The sequence below is a fragment of the Nicotiana sylvestris genome, chromosome 1, assembly GCF_000393655.2.
Source record: "Nicotiana sylvestris chromosome 1, ASM39365v2, whole genome shotgun sequence".
NCBI classification, from domain to species: domain Eukaryota; kingdom Viridiplantae; phylum Streptophyta; class Magnoliopsida; order Solanales; family Solanaceae; genus Nicotiana; species Nicotiana sylvestris.
This window is the reverse complement of record NC_091057.1, coordinates 153292667-153312940: the sequence shown is the minus strand read 5'-3', so window position 1 is coordinate 153312940 and position 20274 is coordinate 153292667. Positions and strand designations below refer to the sequence as shown.

Below are 20274 nucleotides of genomic sequence, written 5' to 3'. Positions count from 1 at the left end.
CACAGAGATGATGAAAAGGTTTCCCTCTCAGAGCAATTAGTGCGTGACTACCAAGTGGAGGCGGATAATTGGAACGAACAGTGTGAAAGTCTTCAGATCGACATGAAAACTTTAGAAGAAAGTAAAAGTACCTTAGAGCAGCAGGTACGGGCTTTGACTTCAGAGTTAACAGTTGAAAAGGCTTCTTCAAATCAAGAAAGTAAGGAAAAGGCTCATCTGGAAACCTCTTTTTCCGAGCAATTATACCAAGGCAAGTGAAGAAATTAGAGAGTTGAGAGCTCTCTTGAGTGAAAAAGAAGCATATGCTGGTGAACTCGTGCAGAATTTAACTCAAACTCAAGAAGACCTCCGGGTATCTTCTGATAAGGTTTGCTCTTTAGAGACTTCCCACGCTTCTCTTCAAAGTTCATATGAATCTGACTTGGCTGAAAATGAAAAGTTAAGAAATGAAATTGCTGACTGGGAAATAGATTATGAGATCCTTAAAGATAAAACTGCCATTAAAGTGAGTTGGGCGTTTTTAAATTCTCGCCATGACACCCTCGTTGAAGTTAGCTAGGAGAATTTTAACTTGGAATATAAGTTAGCCAAGATCATAGAGACTATTGAGAAGACTCAGCAGAACCAAGATTTTTCTTCTCCCGTGGCTGAAGATTCTGAAAATGTTGAAGATAATATGGGTATCCCCACTCCTTCAAGTCAAGTTGAGCCCGCTGCTGCTGATGACCCTGCTTCAGTCCCTTCATTTTCTCAGTGAAAAGTTTATGTTGTTTGAATTCCTTTAATTTTTTTTCTTTTGGTGGTATGTGATTGTGACCCTTGGTCTTTTTAAAGGTTTGTTGAAAATGTTAAGTCCCCAGACCTTTTATGGGGCACTTTGTATAAACAACTTTTGGTTTATGACTAAGTTCATACTTAGTCTAAAAATTTTAATATTAAGAAGTTTTCGTTGTTGTTTGAACTTCTGTTTTGTTTATTCTTGCCTTTATTTTTAAGGACTTACTGAATAACTTGCATTTTTATTCTTCAAAAATGCTTCTGTTAACTTCATGAATACTTGAATTAATCATGAATTTTATAAAAGATGGCCCTTTTATATTCGACACTTAATAAAGAAGACGTGTCAACTTTATAATAGTGTTAATGTACGATAAAAGAAATAGGAATATACATGTTTTTTGGAATAACTTAGAAAAGTTTTTATTTGAACTTTGTCAAGTTTTAAATAACACTTTACATGTATTTGAATTACTTCTATAACTTTCTCGCAACTGTTTCCCTTATAACATATTTCAAAAAAGAAAATGAATACAAGGTTTTTACTTATAACCCGTTTCAGTACATTGTCTTTACCCTAACTATGATAAGGTTTTTCTTTGGCCTTAGCTCGTGACTTTGCTCTCACTCAATGAGTAAACTTCTCAGGCTTGAACTTTGATTATTTCCCAATCTTCTTTGCCTTCTTTATACACATATATTATATAGTTCCCGAAGTGTTTGAGCGTTGAAGTATGAAGTCTCGAGCACTTGATTGTTCCTCTCATTTGGTCCTTTCCCTGAAAAGGAAAAACACACGGGACTCGGAGGTGCGATTATAGATGAAAACTGCTTAACCTGCCTGAATTTCTATCAGAATAGTTGTAACACTAGACTGAGAATTTTAATTTATTCCACGTGACTTGCAGGTCGTGATTCATCATTTAGTATGGGCTAGCTTTTTGCCTATCATCTAAAATCGTTAGTAAAATTTTAACAATTCAAAAATAAAATTTTAAAATATGGATACCTGACCGTGGGTATTCCTTAGAAATAGTATATCTTCAGGTGAACGATATTTCAGTGTGAAGGTAGTATCTTGTCATCTATCGTTTCCAGCTCGTATGCTCCTTTTCCTGCCATACCATGAATCTTGTAGGGTCCTTCCCAGGTTGGACTCAATTTTCCTGCATTAGCCGCCTTCGTAGATTGAAAAACTTTTTTGAGAATGAAGTCCCCAATCTTGAAGTATTTTAGACGCGCTTTTCGATTGTAGTATCGTTCCATGACCTGCTTTTGTGCTACCATTCTTATTAATGCAGTTTCCTTTTTTCCTTCAAGTAGATCAAGGTTTATGCGCATTTCTTCGTCATTGTATTCTTCTGACGCTTGTGTAAACCTCGTGCTTGGCTCTCCTATCTCAATTGGAATTAAGGCTTCAGCTCCATAAACCAATGAGAATGGTGTTTCTCCCTGTAAGCACGTGATTTTTGCCCTATATGAGAATTACTCCCAAAAATTCAAAAATAAAATGATTTTTCTTTGGTGTGCAATTTTGTGATATTTTGTGATATTTTGAATAATTATTTGTATTTGTTTGTGCGTGTTTATTTGTTAAATTAATAAAAAAATACAAAAATATGTCGCATTTGCATGTAGGATTTAATTCTATAATTGTTACTAATTAAATTTGTTTACAAAAAATTAAAAATTACAAAAATAAGCATCGTTTGCATTTTTAGCATTTAATGTCCAAATATACAATTTTATGCTTAATTATTACTTAATTGTGCGTTAATTGTTATTGGGAGTTAATTTGCGCTTTTATAACTTAATTTAGTTCTTAATAATAGTTTAAGTATTTTTATAATTTAGTTTTAGAAAAATAAAAGAAGAAAAGAGAGCGAAAATATAAAGAAAGTCGGAATTGGGCCTCTTCTTCGATTTCAAGCCATAGGCCCAAAAAATGGCCCAATCTTCCCTACGACCCAGTCCATTTCGAACTGGGTCGACCCAGTCCATTAGTAAGACTTAAGCTTATTGAAACTAATTATTTACAAATACTGAAAATTGAAAGAAATAAAAATAAAAACTTGAGTACTAAATCATATTTCTAAAAATTTAAACAATTTAACATTAACTAACTTTGTTTTAATTCATCATGTCCTAATACTTGTTCGCAAACTAATTCATGTTATAACTGAAATTGACTACATGATTCGGATTAACTTATCGTTGACGAAAAACCTTATGAATAAGGAACTTAGTTAATTTTTGCCAAACTGATTCAATAACGCCATTTTTACGTTATTTCTTCTATTTTTTTTATTTAAACAATTTTAATTAATAATCAGGTTTAAATATATTTCCTAATAATCTGGTAAAGACGTTATTTAATATGTCGCTATAATATGCCTAGTTATTCTAGAACAAACACCCAGGTTCTGAACCTAGTATAACAAAACCACATGTCGGATCCCTAGTAGGAACGTTTGTTTGCATCACGTGCATCTGACTTTGGAGGCTCAACACAGGGGTTGGGTCTGTCTAGGACAGGTGCACCAAAAATGAAAATGACCATCCTGATGCATCTTATTTGTTTTATGTGCATTTATTTGCTCGGTCTTGCATGTTGACCGGCTTCTGAGTCTCGGGAGTGTAAAAAATAAAATAAAATAAAACTAGCAAGTGGAAAGTTAGATGATTAATTTAGAAAAATCAGTGTCCAAGTACTGTCGAAATGCTGCCGATTTTTTTTTTTAAAAAAACATATATATTTTTACTTTTAGAATTGTTTGTTTGCCTAGAAAGCAGAAAGTGTGTAGGAATAAGTCTTTTATTTTAATTTGCTTTATTTTTTTTAAAAAAAAAATATGAAAAAGGAAAATAGTTTTTTTTGCTATAAAAGAAAAAGGAAAAATTTGTTTGTTTTCAAAAAAAAATTAGTTAGTTTATAGCCTGAACTACGCGGGTATGATTCTCACCGGATGTGAGATCAGAGGCAAACCTCTTTGGTTTCGGCTCACCATATTCAAAAAAATCCAAAAATATTTAACATTACTCACTTCTTTAGAAAGTTTTTCTTTTAAACCTCAAAATTTTTTTTTAAAAAAAATATATTTCCTTTTAATCTCAAAATCCCAATTATTTGTTTAAAAGATATTCAAAATAAAATTCAAAAATATTTTTCTGTAGTATTTCTTTCATAAATTCAGAATATTGGTTCAAAAATATTTCCTTTCTCCTTAAAAGTTTTTTTTTCAAAAAAAAAAATTAAAATCCAAAAAATATTTCTTTAGAATATAGATAGTTTTTAAGTCAAATAAAAGTTTTTCCTTCTTTAATCACTATAATAAATGTGCAGGATGAGCACAAGTCAAAATGAATCATTCTCAGTGTGTAGCGAGGTCCCTTCGCAACTCCACATGTGGTGGAATGATATGGGAAAGGATAGTATAAAGATAGTGGAAAGAGTTTTGGGAGGTTTTGTCGATCTGTTGAATATCAAGCCAAGGACAGATATCATCGAGGCTCTAATACCGTTCTGGGACCCAACACGCAACGTGTTTCGTTTTGCTGACTTTGAACTTTCACCTACACTAGAGGAAGTCGCCGGATATGCGGGGTTGAATGGGAAACTAAGAGGGCAGTATTTACTTTCACCAAGACCAGTATCTCCGCACGCGTTCTTGGATTTGCTAAGCATTAGTCGGAAGGTACAGAATGATGATTTGTCGAAGGGATGTTGTACTCTCCAATTCTTGTATCAACGGTACGGAATTCCTCAGGGTTTGGAAGAACCAAACCTCGGATTAATTCACACTGGGAACAGAATCAAGTGGGAAGCAAGACGTACTTTGGCATTTATCACAGCATTTCTGGGAGTTGTGGTCTGTCCCCGCAAAGATAAAAAAATAGAGATAGGCCTTGTAGGGATGGCCGATGTTGCAATCAAAAGAACCGACAGTACTGTGGTTCCTTTGATTTTGTCCGAAATCTACCGAGCTTTAACTATATGCCGAGAAGGAGGCAAGTTCTTTCAGGGATGCAATCTGTTACTCCAGCTGTGGATGCAAGAACACCTCCATCACCGAGTGGGATACATGAACCACGGGTTGACTGAGAGAAACTGCATTAGCGGCTTTGAGAAACGAATGACAGGCGTCATATTTCCCGAAGGCGTCGAAGCATGGCTTGCACAATTGAGGTCAACAACAGCCGACCAAGTTGAATGGGCATTTGGGTGGTTGAATGATACTGAGGTAATATACATGGCGGCCGAGGAATGTCATGTTCTTTTGATGGGACTTCGTAGCATCCAACCATATGCTCCTCATCGGGTACTGCGCCAACTAGGAAGATTTCAGGTAATTCCCACTGATGAGGATCTAAGCAAGCACGCCATTGAGTTGAGTCCAGGAGTCGTGTTCCCCGAAGGAAAAATTAGAAAGCTGTGGCACGAATGTAGATTCCTTGAACCCAAGACTATGGTTCGAGAGCTGGCTAAGGGTGAGGTAGACCCAAAATACGATGTTTGGTTCGGGAAAAGGTTCCAGATTCGTCAGAGGCCTGCCAAAAGAGCTCACGTCCAACAATTTACGGATGATTCGCAGGAACAGTGGGGCTGGTTAGTGAGAGAGGAAGGCTACCGGGTTGAAATCGGGAAGCTGAAGCGACAAATTGAAAGGCTTATGTTTGAAAACAACGTTCAAGTAGCCTCAGAGCAGGGTGAGAAGAACAAATTAGCCAAAGAAAACCAGGCACTGAAAGCCCGAATTCGCCAAGTCAGTAAGAGTGATAGCGACCGACAGAAACGTCGCTCTGATGAAAGGTTGATAGCGGAATTGAGAAATCAAGTCAGCCAAAGCCGAGAAGACTTGGAGAGATCCCAGGCTTGTATAACAAGAATGCGGGTCAGGTGGGCTACAGTTACAACATCACGGAGAGAGCACCTATGGCAAGTAAAAAGGGACTACGAAATGAGTGTTGCGACATTGAGAGAGATAAACTCCATTCTCAATAATCGGGTCCTCAAACAAGCCCAGGATGCTAGAACATATAGAGAACACTGCTATGAGTCGATAGCCCGGATGGAAGAACAAATGGAGAGGTTCCAAGAGCAGCTCATTGACAATACTCGAATATTGGGACTAAAGAATCAACGGATAGAACAGCTGTGCATAGAGAGGGATAGAATCAGGGGTAGGATCAATGATATAGGGCGCTATATCACCACAAAGTGCCTAACATGTGAAGAGATGCCTCGTGATGTCCTATTTGCCTCAATCATGGGTTATGTCCATCAGATCATGGAGGAACTAAAAAGCTTGCAAAGAAGCCTGGCCCCCAAGCCCGCGGAAAGGCCGAATGATGCCTCGCGGGCACCAAAATTCAAAGCTTTAATGTATCCCTAGTTCAATCTTGCACTTGTTTGTTTTTCGAGTCTGTTGTCTACCCATATGTTTTTTTTTCTTCAAACATTCTCAAAAATATATATATATATATATATATATATATATATATATATATAAAGTCTGTATTTTTTGTTTTTTTTATGATGGCTTGTAATAGCATTATTTTGAGTAATAAAAAAAATATTTGGTCTTATGGCACGAACTACGCTTGGTCTGATTCGTGCGGGGTCACGATACGTAGGCAATCTCTATAGGATTCGACCGTAATTAAAAAAAAAAAGAAAAAGAAAAAAAAGAGGAAGAATATATATTTGTCAGAGCAAAAATAAGCCGGGATGATGCATGCGATCAGAGCAAAAGCATGTTAGAAATGATTAACTGCCTAGGAGCATTGCATCCCCCTAACGTGCAATTACAATATCCGTTAAGACTCTAACACTGACAAGTTTGTTGTTTTTCCAATCAATATCAGTTAGTTGTTAGAGCGTACTGGCACCGTACCATTATCAGACAAGATCAAAAGGTCCTATACCAGAAAGCATGACTGGGTCAGACAACAGCGTTGAGTCAGAAAAAACGGCCAATCAGATGCTGAAGGAAGCCCTGGAGAAAATGGAAAAAATGAGGCTAGAAATGAATGAAATGCAGATAGCCTTAGCTAGAGCCCAGAAGGGGCAAGAACTACCCGTTACTCCTACCCTCCAACCAACACACACGCCGGAATACCCCTCTCCCGGTCCTTCAACAAGTTTCCCAAGCCATCACTATTATCAGGGAAGAGAGGCTTATGATTCCCAAGCTCCACCACCCACTCAAAACCCTCCTCCACCAAATGTTCCCGTCTTTGTGGCACCTCCCCCAGCCCCATTGCACAGATCATCTAGTGAGCCATTGTTTCAGGCTCACGATACACAATACTACCCCCCTGAACTCACATTCAAAGCACCCGAGCCACATACCTATAATCCCCACTTTGAGGTCCCGGCGGAGATTGAAAAGCCGGCTAAGAGCCCAGAGCAGGACGAGGTGATGCGGAAATTTAAAAGCCTGGAGCAATCCTTCAGGAACATACACGGGTTAGGTAACCAGGTCAGCGTGGCTTACAAGGATCTATGCCCTTTCCCTGACGTTCAATTACCAGCAGGGTTCAAAATGCCCAAGTTCGATTTATACGAAGGGCATGGTGATCCTATGGCACATCTACGAGGTTTTTGTAGCAAAATGAGGGGAGCAGGGGGCAAAGATGAGCTATTAATAGCTTACTTTGGCCAGAGTTTGAGCGGGTCGGCGTTAGAGTGGTATACAAGACAAGATCCGAGCAGGTGGTACACCTGGGATGACTTGGCACAGGCTTTCGCAGGACATTTCCAATACAACCTTGATTTTATATTTATAAAAAACTTAGTAATAATAAAAAGGTAGTCATTAAAGGATATTCTTAAAGGATTTCGCTAAAAATAAATAGATGTAAATAATACAAATTTACAGGATTCTCCAATCTCATTTATTTATTTAATTATTTAAAAAAATTACTTAGAATTTGGGATGGATTGTTTAGTGAATTTCACTTCCTTCCCCAAAGATAATGACGCGCTAGACTCTTTAGGCGCGATTTAATTAATTTTACCTTCTTAAACTCGGATGCGCATTTCATGCGACCCAAATCTAAATCCTAAAACATCAAATAAAATATGTTTCGTATTGTGGGTGCATTTCATGTGACACAATCCAAAGATATGTTTTAAGCGATGTTCACATTCCTAAAAAATAATAATTATAATAATAAAGCGGTAAAAGATAAAATTTGCACATGGTTCATAATTGTATTAAAAATCAGATAAATAAGCCGAATATAACAGTTGAGCGACCGTGCTAGAACCACGGAACTCGGGAATGCCTAACACCTTCTCCCGGGTTAACAGAATTCCTTATCCGGATTTCTGGTACGCAGACTGTAATATAGAGTCATTCTTTTCCTCGATTCGGGATTAAAATTGGTGACTTGGGACACCCTAAATCTCCCAAGTGGCGACTCTGAAATAATTAAACCAATCCCGTTTTGACTGTCCTTTAATTGGAAAAAACTCCTTACGCACCTCGCGGTGCCGGAAAAAGGAGGTGTGACACTCCCGTACTTGTTTTTGTTGTTGTGCGGTATGCCCATAAAACACCAGGTAGTAATTCTGGCCAATTACCTTTGGATTCCTCCAAACACTTCTTTAAATTGTTGATAATGACTTTGTTTGTTGACTCAGCTTGTCCATTACCCACCGGATGATAAGGTGTGTATATAATCCTTTTGATCTGCCAATTTTGAAAAAACTTTGTGATTTGTGTGCCTATAAATTGAGGGCTATTATCACACACGATTTTCTTTGGCACACCAAATCGACATATGATATTTCGCCAAATAAAATCTCTAACTTCTTTTTCTCGCACCTGTTTGAATGCTCCTACTTCCACCCATTTAGTAAAATGGTCAGTGAGTACAAGCAAGAATTTTACCTGTCCTTTTACATGTGGTAGTGGACCCATGATATCCATCCCCTATTTCATAAATGGCTACGGTGCAATGACCGGATGTAATAACTCCGCAGGTCTATGCATGTTATTACCGTATCTTTGGCACTTATCACATTTAGCCACAAAATTTTCCGTTTCTTCTTCCATTTTAGGCCAGTAATAACCTGCCCTAATCATGGTTCTTACCAGTGATCTTCCTCCGGCGTGATTTTCACAATGCCCCTCGTGTATTTCTCTCATTACATATTCCGTCTGTGAAGGCCCGAGGCACCTTGCTAAGGAACCACCGAACATTTTTCGATAAAGATTGCCTTGCTTTAAACAATATCGAGCAGCCTTTTTCCGAAGCGCGTGAGCTTTTTTCTTGTCTTCAGGGACGATTCCATACTGCAAAAAAGCAACAATCTCGTTCCTCCAATCCTAGGTTAAGTAATTAAAATTTACCTCATTTTTGTCTGGATCGAGTACTGAATGAAACAAATGGATCACAGAAGCATTTTCATTGCTTGCCACGTCTGCCGCAGATGCGAGATTGGCTAGGACGTCCGCCTCAACATTTTCATCTCTTGGTATTTGCATAACTTTCCAGGTTTGGAATCGCCTTATCAGATCCCGTACCTTCTCTAAGTATTGCTGCATTCGTGCTTCCCTGGCCGTATAAGTCCCCAGCATTTGATTAACTTCGAGCTGTGAATCACTTTTAATTACAATCTGATTAACGTCAAGTTCTCGTGCTAGTCTTAAACCTGTAATCACAGCTTCATACTCTGCTTCATTGTTAGTTATAAAATGACATTTAATGGCTTGTCGAATGGTTTCACCCGTAGGTGGTACCAAAACAATTCCTAAGCCTGCACCTTTCACATTAGATGAACCATTAGTAAATAAAGTCCAAACTCCCGGATTAGACCCGTTAAACACCTGTAATTCCTTTTCTGCTTCCAATTGCATTCCTTAGCTAAAATCAACCACAAAACCTTCTAACACTTGAGATTTTATCGCGGTTCTAGGATGGTATGTGATGTCATATTTACTTAATTCTATAGCCCATTTGGCTAACCTACCTGACAACTCATGCTTGTGTAATATATTGTGTAATGGATAAGTAGTTACTACTGCAATAGGATGACATTGAAAATAAGGCCTTAATTTTCTAGATGCCATGATTAATGCAAGTGCAAGCTTTTCTAATTGAGGATATCGCATCTCTGCATCTAATAAGGTTTTGCTGACATAATAAATCAGAGATTGTTTACCTTGATCTTCACGAACTAACACATCACTTACCGCTACTTCGGAGACAGCAAGGTAGATGAGCAATTTTTCCCCAACTTTTGGTTTTGCGAGTAATGGCGGATTTGACAAGTATGTCTTCAAATTTTTGAGTGCTTGTTGACATTCCTCAGTCAATTCGAACTAATCTTGTTTTTTAAGAGCTGCAAAGAATTTAAAGTACTTTTCTGATGATTTAGAAATAAATCTCACCAAGGCTGCAATTCTTCCTGTCAACCTCTGCTCTTCTTTTTTACTTGTAAGCATGTTAGGGATTGCTTCAATGGCCTTAATCTGTGTGAGATTCACTTCAATACCACGGTTAGAAACAAGAAAACCCAAAAACTTATCTGATGCAACACCGAATGCACATTTCTCAGGATTTAATTTCATATTGAATTTTCGCAAGATCTGAAACGTATCAGACAAGTGTGATATATGATCCCCTGAATGTTGAGTTTTAACGAGCATATCGTCTATATAGACCTCCATAGTTTTTCCCAAATGTTCTTGAAATATTTTGGTCACTAGGCTTTGATATGTTGCACCAACATTTTTAAGACCAAAGGGTATTACTTTATAATAATAAGTCCCCCTGTCTGTTATAAATGAAGTCTTTTCTTCATCTATAGGATCCATTTTGATCTGATTGTATCCTGAATATGCATCTAAAAAACTTAACAACTCATGCCCTGCAGTAGCATCAATTAGTTGATCTATATGTGGTAATGAAAAAGAATCTTTAGGACAAGCTTTGTTAAGGTCTGTGTAATCTACACAAACACGTCATTTACCATTCTTTTTTGGTACCACAACAGTATTGGCTAACCAGTTAGGATACTTTACCTCGCGGATAGACCCAATTTTTAGTAATTTTTGGACCTCATCTTGAATCACTTGATTTTTGAAAGTTCCATGCTTTCTCTTCTTTTGTTTGACAAGCAGATATGATGGGTCTTCATTTAATTTGTGAGTCATTATTTCCGGTGGTATTCCTATCATATCAGAATGGGACCAAGCAAAACAATCCACGTTAGTTTTCAAAAATTCGATCAACTTACCTTTCATGTCATAGCTTAGATTGGCCCCTACGTAGACTTTCCTTTCAGGCAATTGTATGGATAACAGTACAACCTCCAGTTCTTCAATTATTGTTTTGATATTTTCGTTTTCCTCTGGTTCTTGAATGGAATCAGGCCTTGAGTCCATATCTGTTCGCCCTTGTTCAGTTGAGGTTTGTGTTGTGGTACCCTCAACTGGATTCTATAACTGCTATTTTTCTTCGTTTCTCGTACTTGAATCTGCTACATAATTGATATTCCTGGATGTCTGTTGATCCCCACGGATTTGATATATCCCCCATGGTGATGGAAATTTAATTACTTGGTGCAAGGTCGACAGAACGGCATCCATCTCGTGGATCCATGGTCTTCCGAGATTTATATTGTAAGCCATCTCCATATCTACCACCTGAAACTTTGTATCTTTGACAACTCCTTCTGCGAATGTAGTAAGTATTACCTCCCCTTTCATCACGACACTGGAATTGTCAAATCCAGACAAAGTATGCGCCTTTGATATTAATTTATCTTCAGCTTGCATCTCGCGTGGTACTCTTAGCATTATAATGTTCACGGAACTACCTGGATCAATCAAAACTCGTTTCATATTAGTATCATGTACAAGTAGAGATATTACCAGTGCATCGTTATGTGGAGATAATACGCCATCCGCATCCATATCATCAAACGTAATACTTTCTTCCTCTAAGACATGTCGCACTCGCTTCCCGTGGGTAATTGTGACTTTGGAAACTTTATTGGCTGTTGTGTACGTCATGCCATTGATGTCTTCACATTCGCTTATAACATTAACGGTCATTTTGGGAGAAGGTGGTTTAGGGGGCTTCTGCCTATTTTTCATGTGTGCTTGCTTACCCCTTGCTTTAATAGATGATCAACTTCCCCTTGTAGCAACCTACAATCTACCGTTTTATGCCCGTAATCGTTATGAAATTCGCACCAGTGATCAGGATTGTGCCTGTTTGGATTCGATTTCATTTCTTTTGGCCACCGCACCTTATCACCCATGCTTCTTAAAATACCTACGAGCTCTGAAGTGCTTACATTAAAATTATAACCGCCAAATCTTGCCTTCAAGTTTTTATCATCATCCCGTGGCTCTCGCTTGTTTCGATCATTCCCCAATCTTGATAACGAGCCTGACTCTCTATTCCTCGACCTATGATCGTACCTAGTATTATCGTGTTTTGACCGTGAATCTTTTCTCGCTGGGCCCATATATGGTTCGCACCTATTTTTACCGAACCTTTTTTCGGTTTCCGCCCGTTTAGAACTTACCTTTTATTCTTTTTGAGATCGTGAAATAATATCCTCTTCTATCCTTAGCTTTGTGTTATACCTGTTGTAAACGTCATTCCACGTTGTGGCAGGGAATTCACGAAGACTTTCCTTGAGTCGCCTCGTGGCTTCTGAACTTTTTTCATTCAAATTACTAGTGAAGGCTATAGATGCCCAATTGTCAGGTACACGCGGTAACGTCATCCTTTCACGCTGGAACCTATCCACGAACTCTCTAAGCAACTCTGAGACCCCTTGTTTAATCTTGAAAATATCTTCCATTCTTTTTTAGACTTTTTGAGCTCCAGAGTGTGCTTTGATAAATGAATCTGCAAGCTCAGCAAAAGAATTTATGGAATTTTCGGATAAAAGAGAATACCATGTTAATGCTCCCTTAGTAAGTGTTTCACTGAATTTTTTGACCAATAATGATTCAATTTCTTGTTTGGTCAAGTTGTTTCCTTTTACGCCTGTTGTGAATGTAGTCACGTGGTCTCGTGGATCAGTTTTTCCATCGTATTTTGGAATATCGGGCATTTTGAATTTCTTTGGAATTGGGAGGGGAGCAGCACTTGGCTTCCAAGGTTGTTGTGAATATTTATCCATATTTATCCCTTTGATTATGGGCGGTACTCCAGGCATTTGCTCTATGCGGTCACTTTGCTCTTTGAGCCATTTCTGCAATGCTAGTACTAAATTTTGTAAATCAGAATTGACTAAGTTACCTGGTTCTCCTTCTCGTGACTCGATGGGGATTCCACCACTACCTGAATTAGCAAGCCCAGAACGAGGGTTCTCCAAAGTGTTATTATTTGGAGTGGGTGTTGGTGGTGCAACAGGTAATTGGCTGACAAAGGCCTCAAGAGCTTTATTGACCTTTTGAGCGATTAGCTTTTGCAAAGCTTCATTGATAGCTTCATCATTTTTGAATTGAGTGCTTCAATTGCATGAGATCCATCAGGAGTGCCTTCTCGAGATCGTTGAGGGGAGCTTTGTGGAGAAGGGATTGGGATGTGATCATCCTGTGGATTCTCCTGGAGTTATTGGTTTCCTTGGGTGTTGTCATTGATGTTCGACATAGTTGATGCAACAAAAAAGGTTAGGCTAAGAAAGAGTAGATTATCAGATTCCCGGTAACATAACCAATTTGTTTAACCAAAAAGTAAAATTTCGGTCAAAGTTTTAATTTAGAAAAACACGGGTTACTGATAATCAAAACGGAATAAAGGAAAGTGATTTTGCTAATAATAAGATGGACAGAAGAGAACAAAGTAAACCAGTATATTCAGATGATCTTTCGTGTCCTTACAAATGATCCATTCTCTCCTTTTTATAGCTATCTTAAAGATATATGTTTGCCTTTGTCATAATAAGGCCATTATAGACAATTAAAGGCATTAAATGCTACGTTACATAATTATTATAATTTAATACATATTCTCTAACGTTTTTAGTATTTACTGCTTATTAAATATTGTATATGTACTCTCTTGTGCTGTCAGATTCATTCTCCTTGATTTTTGGGTATAAATAGGTACGAGCGTTGAGTCTTTTGAATAACTGCTCGTGCCTCTACTTGTACCTTCTGCTCGTATCTATTGCAACTCGTGCCTCTTTGACAATCATCACTCTTTGACCAGCCTCCGTGTCATGACACGTCATCTTTCAATCACTTCAATATGTGAACTCGATTTTCCCAATACAATAGTGCTTATACAAACTCATACAATATTGTATAAATATGTATATATGCGTACAATGTTGTATAAATTAGATATATTTTTAATGTATAAGTGTGTATATACATTGTACGTGTATAGTAGGCATTCATGGATGTTTGACACTTTCTTCTTTTCTTCTTCTTTGTCTTATTTTTATGATATACATTATTAGAGATTGTATATACAAGTTTATACAAAGTTATACATCATTATACATGTAATGGACATGTGTAGTTAAATCTAAAATTAAAATTTTATATGTTCAATCTATGTATAAATCGACTTTTCTTGTTGATTTATTTGCAAAATCATGAACGTCCAATAATTTTTTCAATTTTTATTTTTTATTTATGCTATTTGGAACTTGGAAAAGAAGAAAACTTAAGGTTTTCAAGTTGCATTATATATGAATTTGAATTTTTTGTAGCTGGAATAGGAATATATACAAACTTGGGGAAGAAGAATAAAAAATCACCGAATTTTCGTGCTTGAAGATCTGCAAAATAAAAAAAAATAAAAAAATGCTTATTTTTCAAACGTTTGCCTATTGTTAATGGGCTACAAATTTGCAAAGTTGTAACTGGATTATTCTGCTGCAATGTATATAGATGGACTGTATTTTTGTGTAATTCTCCCTTTAAAACTTGAATACAAAGAATTACAAATTAAATCGTAGAGTACAGAATTTCCATAAAAAAAATAAAGAAAGTTTAACTAAAACATAAAGAATATTTAGCTTGTTTCGTAGATTACAATGTATGTTTATCTAATATTTGAAATTATGAGGCAGCTCTCTCGAAAGATATGCATATAATGCTGTCTTTATTTAAACAATCATAATTGGTAATCGAAGTAAGAACTCAATTATTTTGACTAATGAAAGAAAGGGTCACGTCCCTTAATAGCAATTAATATATCTATGTTGTCGTCAGCAGAAAGTTTCCAGCTTGAGGGACAAGCCCCATCACCAAACTTGAGGAATTAAAAAAAGAAGGGCAAAAATCAACTAATATATAGTAGTACATATGTTGTGTCATCAGTCACGCAAATTGGGGGTGGGGAGGAGATGGAGGGGAGAGTCAAGGTAAAAACGCAGGGAAAAATAAAGGAATTGGTACCATTTTTTGTTTTGGCACTTTATTTCTTTCTTGTTCTATTTTGCTACTCTAATCTTATTTCTTATTTGTCACTGTAACACAAAAGTTGAATCAGTGCAAAAAATATAGCGCGCGTGTTGTTACGCAACGCCTTCCTGATGATCTTTGGAAGGGCAACGTAAGGCTAAGCAACCGATGTCAGTGCAGTTGCTGTCCGCCAATGAGGTCCTCGCCGCACGCTAGACTAGATTGTCAGTGCCGTGCGGGAAAACCAATGTCGTAAGCAAATTGCGGAAGCTGAGAGAGAATTGGGTTTTGAATGATGATGATGATTTTATTGCTGAATGAAAATGCTGATTACAATGATGTGGTGTCGAGGGGGAGAGACACCAGAAAATGCTGATTGAAATGTTTGATTGTTTGGTCCCCCTTAATAATGCTTAAAAAAAATAAACCAACATGACAAGACTAGTCCTAATAAAGCTGTAGAAGCACACTGAAATGAAAATGATGAAAACTAGTCTATGATTACAATGAAAAGGACTTAGATTATTACAAGGAAAAACTAAGTCCGATGGCAGCATCTTTGTCTTGCGGGTCTGCGCGCGCGTTGCTGTGGGCGCGCGCGACACTTGATGTGCTGGCCTGAGGCTGGGCACTGGTGCTTGGCATCAGGGTCTGTGCGCGAGGCGCTGCTGGAATGGGCCTGCAGCTGGGCGCTGGCGAGGCATCAGGATCTGCGCGCGCGGCATTGTCAGGGCGCGCGGCGCTGTTGTCATTGGCCAGCCCTTGGGCGCTGGCGAGAGGCATCGGTGGGGCGACAGAGGCACATGCGCGCTTGTCGCTTGGCGCAGCCAAGACCACGGGGCCGACCATGGCGCTAGGCATTGTGAGGCTTGCTAGGCCGCCATGGGGCGCGGCCAAGGGGTCATGGGGCATGTCTGGAAAGCAGCCCATGACATTCTCCCCCACCTGAGTTGGCGCCGTCCTCGGAGCCTTATGATGATGATGATGATGATGATGATTGTTGTTGGATGGGAGGTCTGCGCCCCTCTGTTGTTTGAGCTTGCTGTTGTAGCGAAGCAATGATTTCATGCGGCTGACATGGAAGACTGGATGGATCTTCCACCAGGATGGAGTTTTTACCTGGTATGTGGACTCCCCAATGCGTTTTTCAATGGACAGGGGCCCGATGTATTTTTGTTGCAGGCGAGGGTCATGGGTCCTTTCTGCAAACAAGTACTGCTTTGGGATGCGTAGCATTACTTTGTCCCCTGGTTGATGTTGGGAAAAGCAACGCTTTTGTTCGGTGAACCTTTTTGCCCGCTCTTGGGCCCTGGTGAGATAGCTCCGCACTATCTCCATGTTGCGCTCCCATTCGCTCGAGAAGTTGGCAGCTCGAGGAGATTTCGGCATGGTTGATGCATTCACCGTCTGCGGGAGAAGCGGTTGCTGTCCGGTAACAATTTCAAAAGGGCTCTTGTTTGTATGATGGCTCTTTTGAGAATTGAAACACAGTTGAGCAGCATCCAGGAGCTTCACCCAATGCTTCTGTGATCCGGTTGCGAAGTTGCGGAGATATTCCTCCAGCATGTCATCGAACCGGTCTGTCTGGCCATCCGATGGTGGATGGATGTCTGTGTTGTGACTCAATGTTGACCCAAAGCACCTGAAGAGATGGGTCCAGAAGTTGCTAGTGAAGCGTGAGTCGCGCCTACTAACAATGTTTTTGGGCAGGCCCCAATGTTTGACAATGTGCGAGAAGAAGAGTCGAGCTGTATCTTCTGCTGAGATGTTTTGCGGGGCTGCTATGAAAGTTGCATAGTCTGAAAATTGATCTATGACAACCATGATGGATGCAAGATTGCCGACTTGGGGCAATCCCGTGATGAATCTGAGGGAAACACTTTCCCATGGTCTCTGAGGGACATGTGATGGCTGCGAGGGTCCCGGCTGTGATGAGTGATCCGACTTGTCCTTGTGGCATGGCTGACAAGTCTTCACACGATGATGAGCGTCACCAGTCTTTTGAGGCCGATGACATGATGACTGATTGTTGCTGCGAAGGGTAGCCTGAACCTGAGGTTCATGTCTGTTGACTACCTTCTCCAACTGCATGGCCGAGATGTTTTCAGCGGCCATCTTTATGGGAAAGCATGGTATGGTGCAGGGCTTGGCCCCTTTTTCTCCCATCATCAGGAGCATGTTGGCATATGGTACTGGTATGGTGTTGGTTTGCCTCATGAAATCCAAACCCACTATGATGTCGAAGTCATCTATGATTGCGATGCGCAGGTCGATGCTTCCTTTGTATGGGCCAAGTTTCACTGGGACATTTGTAGCTGTTCCACCCAATGTCTGAGGTGGTGAGTTGATAGCCTTGACGCGGCCTTTGCTCTTTTGTACAACAAGACCTAGGCGCTCTACTTGTGTTGATGACAAGTAGTTGTGGGTGGCACCCGTGTCTATCAAGGCGTGAAGGGGCTTGCCGTTCACTTTCAATTCGACGAACATTAGGGTCCTCGCTTGTTTAGGAGGTCCTTCGTCCATCTTTTCTTTCCCTTTCCTGGTGATCGGGACTGATGTTTTCTTAGGAGGAGATGCACTGGTCCCCGCTAAGGCATGAGGGATAGAGCCAACAATTGCATTGAAGGCGCCTACCTGGTCGTCGTCTGATGAGTCTGATGTGTCTAACTCACCCTCGACCGTCTGATGAGCATTGACCTTGATGTTTGGGCATTCATTGTTCCAATGTGCCCCGCCGCAATGACGGCATTCTGAGGGAGGCTTTCTCCCCTGATTGTTGTTGATGGATGCAGCACTGTTGCTGTTGGAGGGAGGAGTCTTAGTTTTGGATGCACTCCGATCTCCCCCACTTTTGCTTGGGCCACCATTGCTGGGATGGTGCCCGTTGAATCCCCCTCGGACAGACGGCTGGGGCCTGTCGTTCTGAGTTCCCAAATGATAGTCGCCAAGGCATTCTGCAGCTTGAATGGCCTTGGGCAGGGTGTCTACCCGTTGTCGCTGTAGTTCCATACGGGCATGAGGTTTCAAACCTTCTATGAATGCGAAGAGTTTGTCTTTGTCCCCCATGTCGCGTATGTTTAGCATGAGTGCGGAGAATTCGCGCACGTACTCCCTCACTGATCTGGTGTGGCGGAGGTCCCGTAGCTTTCTCCTGGAATTGTATTCCACATTTTCGGGAAAGAACTGCAGGCGTATGGCTACCTTCAATTCGTCCCATGTCTGAAGAGTATCTTCACCGGCCTTGATGGCTTCGTGTTTGACCCGCCACCAAAGTTTGGCATCGCCCTGAAGATACATGGCAGCAGTCGCTACCTTTTTGGATTCCTCCAAATGGCCCACGGCATCGAAGTATTGTTCGATGTCGAAGATGAAGTTTTCCACTTCTTTAGCATCCCGGGATCCGTCGTATGGCTTTGGCTCCGGTATCTTAAGCTTTTGTGGAATGGGGGTGAGGTTTGCTGCACCCCTGATGTGATGGTCGCCTTCTCGAAGTAGGCTCTGTAAGGCAGCATTGACAACGTTGAGCTTGTCAGTCAAGTCGTTTATGGTTTGCTGCATGGCAGTTAGTCTGTCTGCCTCATGTTGCTGATGGGCTAAATCGTCGGCACGCTCCTGTTGGAGGTCCTCAAATTTGCCATGAATATTGGCAGTTTCGATGGCTGCCGTTTGTCGGTCCTCGTCGGAGTCACGACTGATGTTTGCAATGTCATTTTCCGCCTGCCGCATTCGGCGGTCCAGGTCGTCCAACCTTTGCACTAGGTTGTTGCTTTGATCAGGCACCGTTTCTACGATGGGTCGTAATCGGTCAACCGTCTCCTCTAGGGATGCTAGACGCTCCCCATGATTCACCATGGTCAGAAATGGTGATGATGGCAAATGTTCCCTCGTCCGATGTCGAGCCTAGGCTCTGATACCAACTGTTACGCAACGCCTTCCTGATGATCTTTGGAAGGGCAACGTAAGGCTAAGCAACCGATGTCAGTGCGGTTGCTGTCCGCCAATGAGGTCCTCGCCGCACGCTAGACTAGATTGTCAGTGCCGTGCGGGAAAACCAATGTCGTAAGCAAATTGCGGAAGCTGAGAGAGAATTGGGTTTTGAATGATGATGATGATTTTATTGCTGAATGAAAATGCTGATTACAATGATGTGGTGTCGAGGGGGAGAGACACCAGAAAATGCTGATTGAAATGTTTGATTGTTTGGTCCCCCTTAATAATGCTTAAAAAAAATAAACCAACATGACAAGACTAGTCCTAATAAAGCTGTAGAAGCACACTGAAATGAAAATGATGAAAACTAGTCTATGATTACAATGAAAAGGACTTAGATTATTACAAGGAAAAACTAAGTCCGATGGCAGCATCTTTGTCTTGCGGGTCTGCGCGCGCGTTGCTGTGGGCGCGCGCGACACTTGATGTGCTGGCCTGAGGCTGGGCACTGGTGCTTGGCATCAGGGTCTGTGCGCGAGGCGCTGCTGGAATGGGCCTGCAGCTGGGCGCTGGCGAGGCATCAGGATCTGCGCGCGCGGCATTGTCAGGGCGCGCGGCGCTGTTGTCATTGGCCAGCCCTTGGGCGCTGGCGAGAGGCATCGGTGGGGCGACAGAGGCACATGCGCGCTTGTCGCTTGGCGCAGCCAAGACCACGGGGCCGACCATGGCGCTAGGCATTGTGAGGCTTGCTAGGCCGCCATGGGGCGCGGCCAAGGGGTCATGGGGCATGTCTGGAAAGCAGCCCATGATAGTGTATACGCAAATCTGAAGTGTAATAAATATCCAATTAAATGTTGCCACCTGATTTTCCATCCATGTCAAACGGATCAATACTAAAATATTTGAACTGTCTGTATTTGGGTAAAATTAATATCACGCTTCTTATTTTCTCACTGTCACAAATCCCTAATCGTAATAGTACTCTAAGCTCCTTCCCAAGTCCCTAATCGCACTCGATTATCGGTGGTTTCTTCATCATCTGAAGACGAGAATCACATATTCATCAGCTATTTCTTCAGATTCATCAACATTTGAGATTGATTTGAAGAGTAGCTTTGATTGTTGTTGGCCTTCGAAGTAACTACTGTTTATTAGCGTGGTTCTTGTACTGGTA

The 20274-nt window shown here is 40.5% G+C and overlaps 2 protein-coding genes across 2 annotated transcripts; both read right to left on the bottom strand.

The window, feature by feature from the left end:
- Positions 1 to 1836: 1836 nt before the first annotated feature.
- Positions 1837 to 11174, bottom strand: LOC138876336 (uncharacterized). The gene is made up of 7 exons (XM_070155250.1): positions 11027 to 11174; positions 10179 to 10621; positions 9950 to 10064; positions 9758 to 9907; positions 9312 to 9544; positions 8880 to 9080; positions 1837 to 2229 (listed from the first exon to the last, which is right to left on the bottom strand). The coding sequence occupies exons 1-7, from the start codon at positions 11172 to 11174 to the stop codon at positions 1837 to 1839; spliced, it is 1683 nt and encodes a 560-aa protein (XP_070011351.1).
- Positions 11175 to 11237: 63 nt separating this feature from the next.
- Positions 11238 to 11888, bottom strand: LOC138876330 (uncharacterized). The gene has a single exon (XM_070155244.1). The coding sequence runs from the start codon at positions 11886 to 11888 to the stop codon at positions 11238 to 11240; it is 651 nt and encodes a 216-aa protein (XP_070011345.1).
- Between the last annotated feature and the right edge of the window lie 8386 nt (positions 11889 to 20274).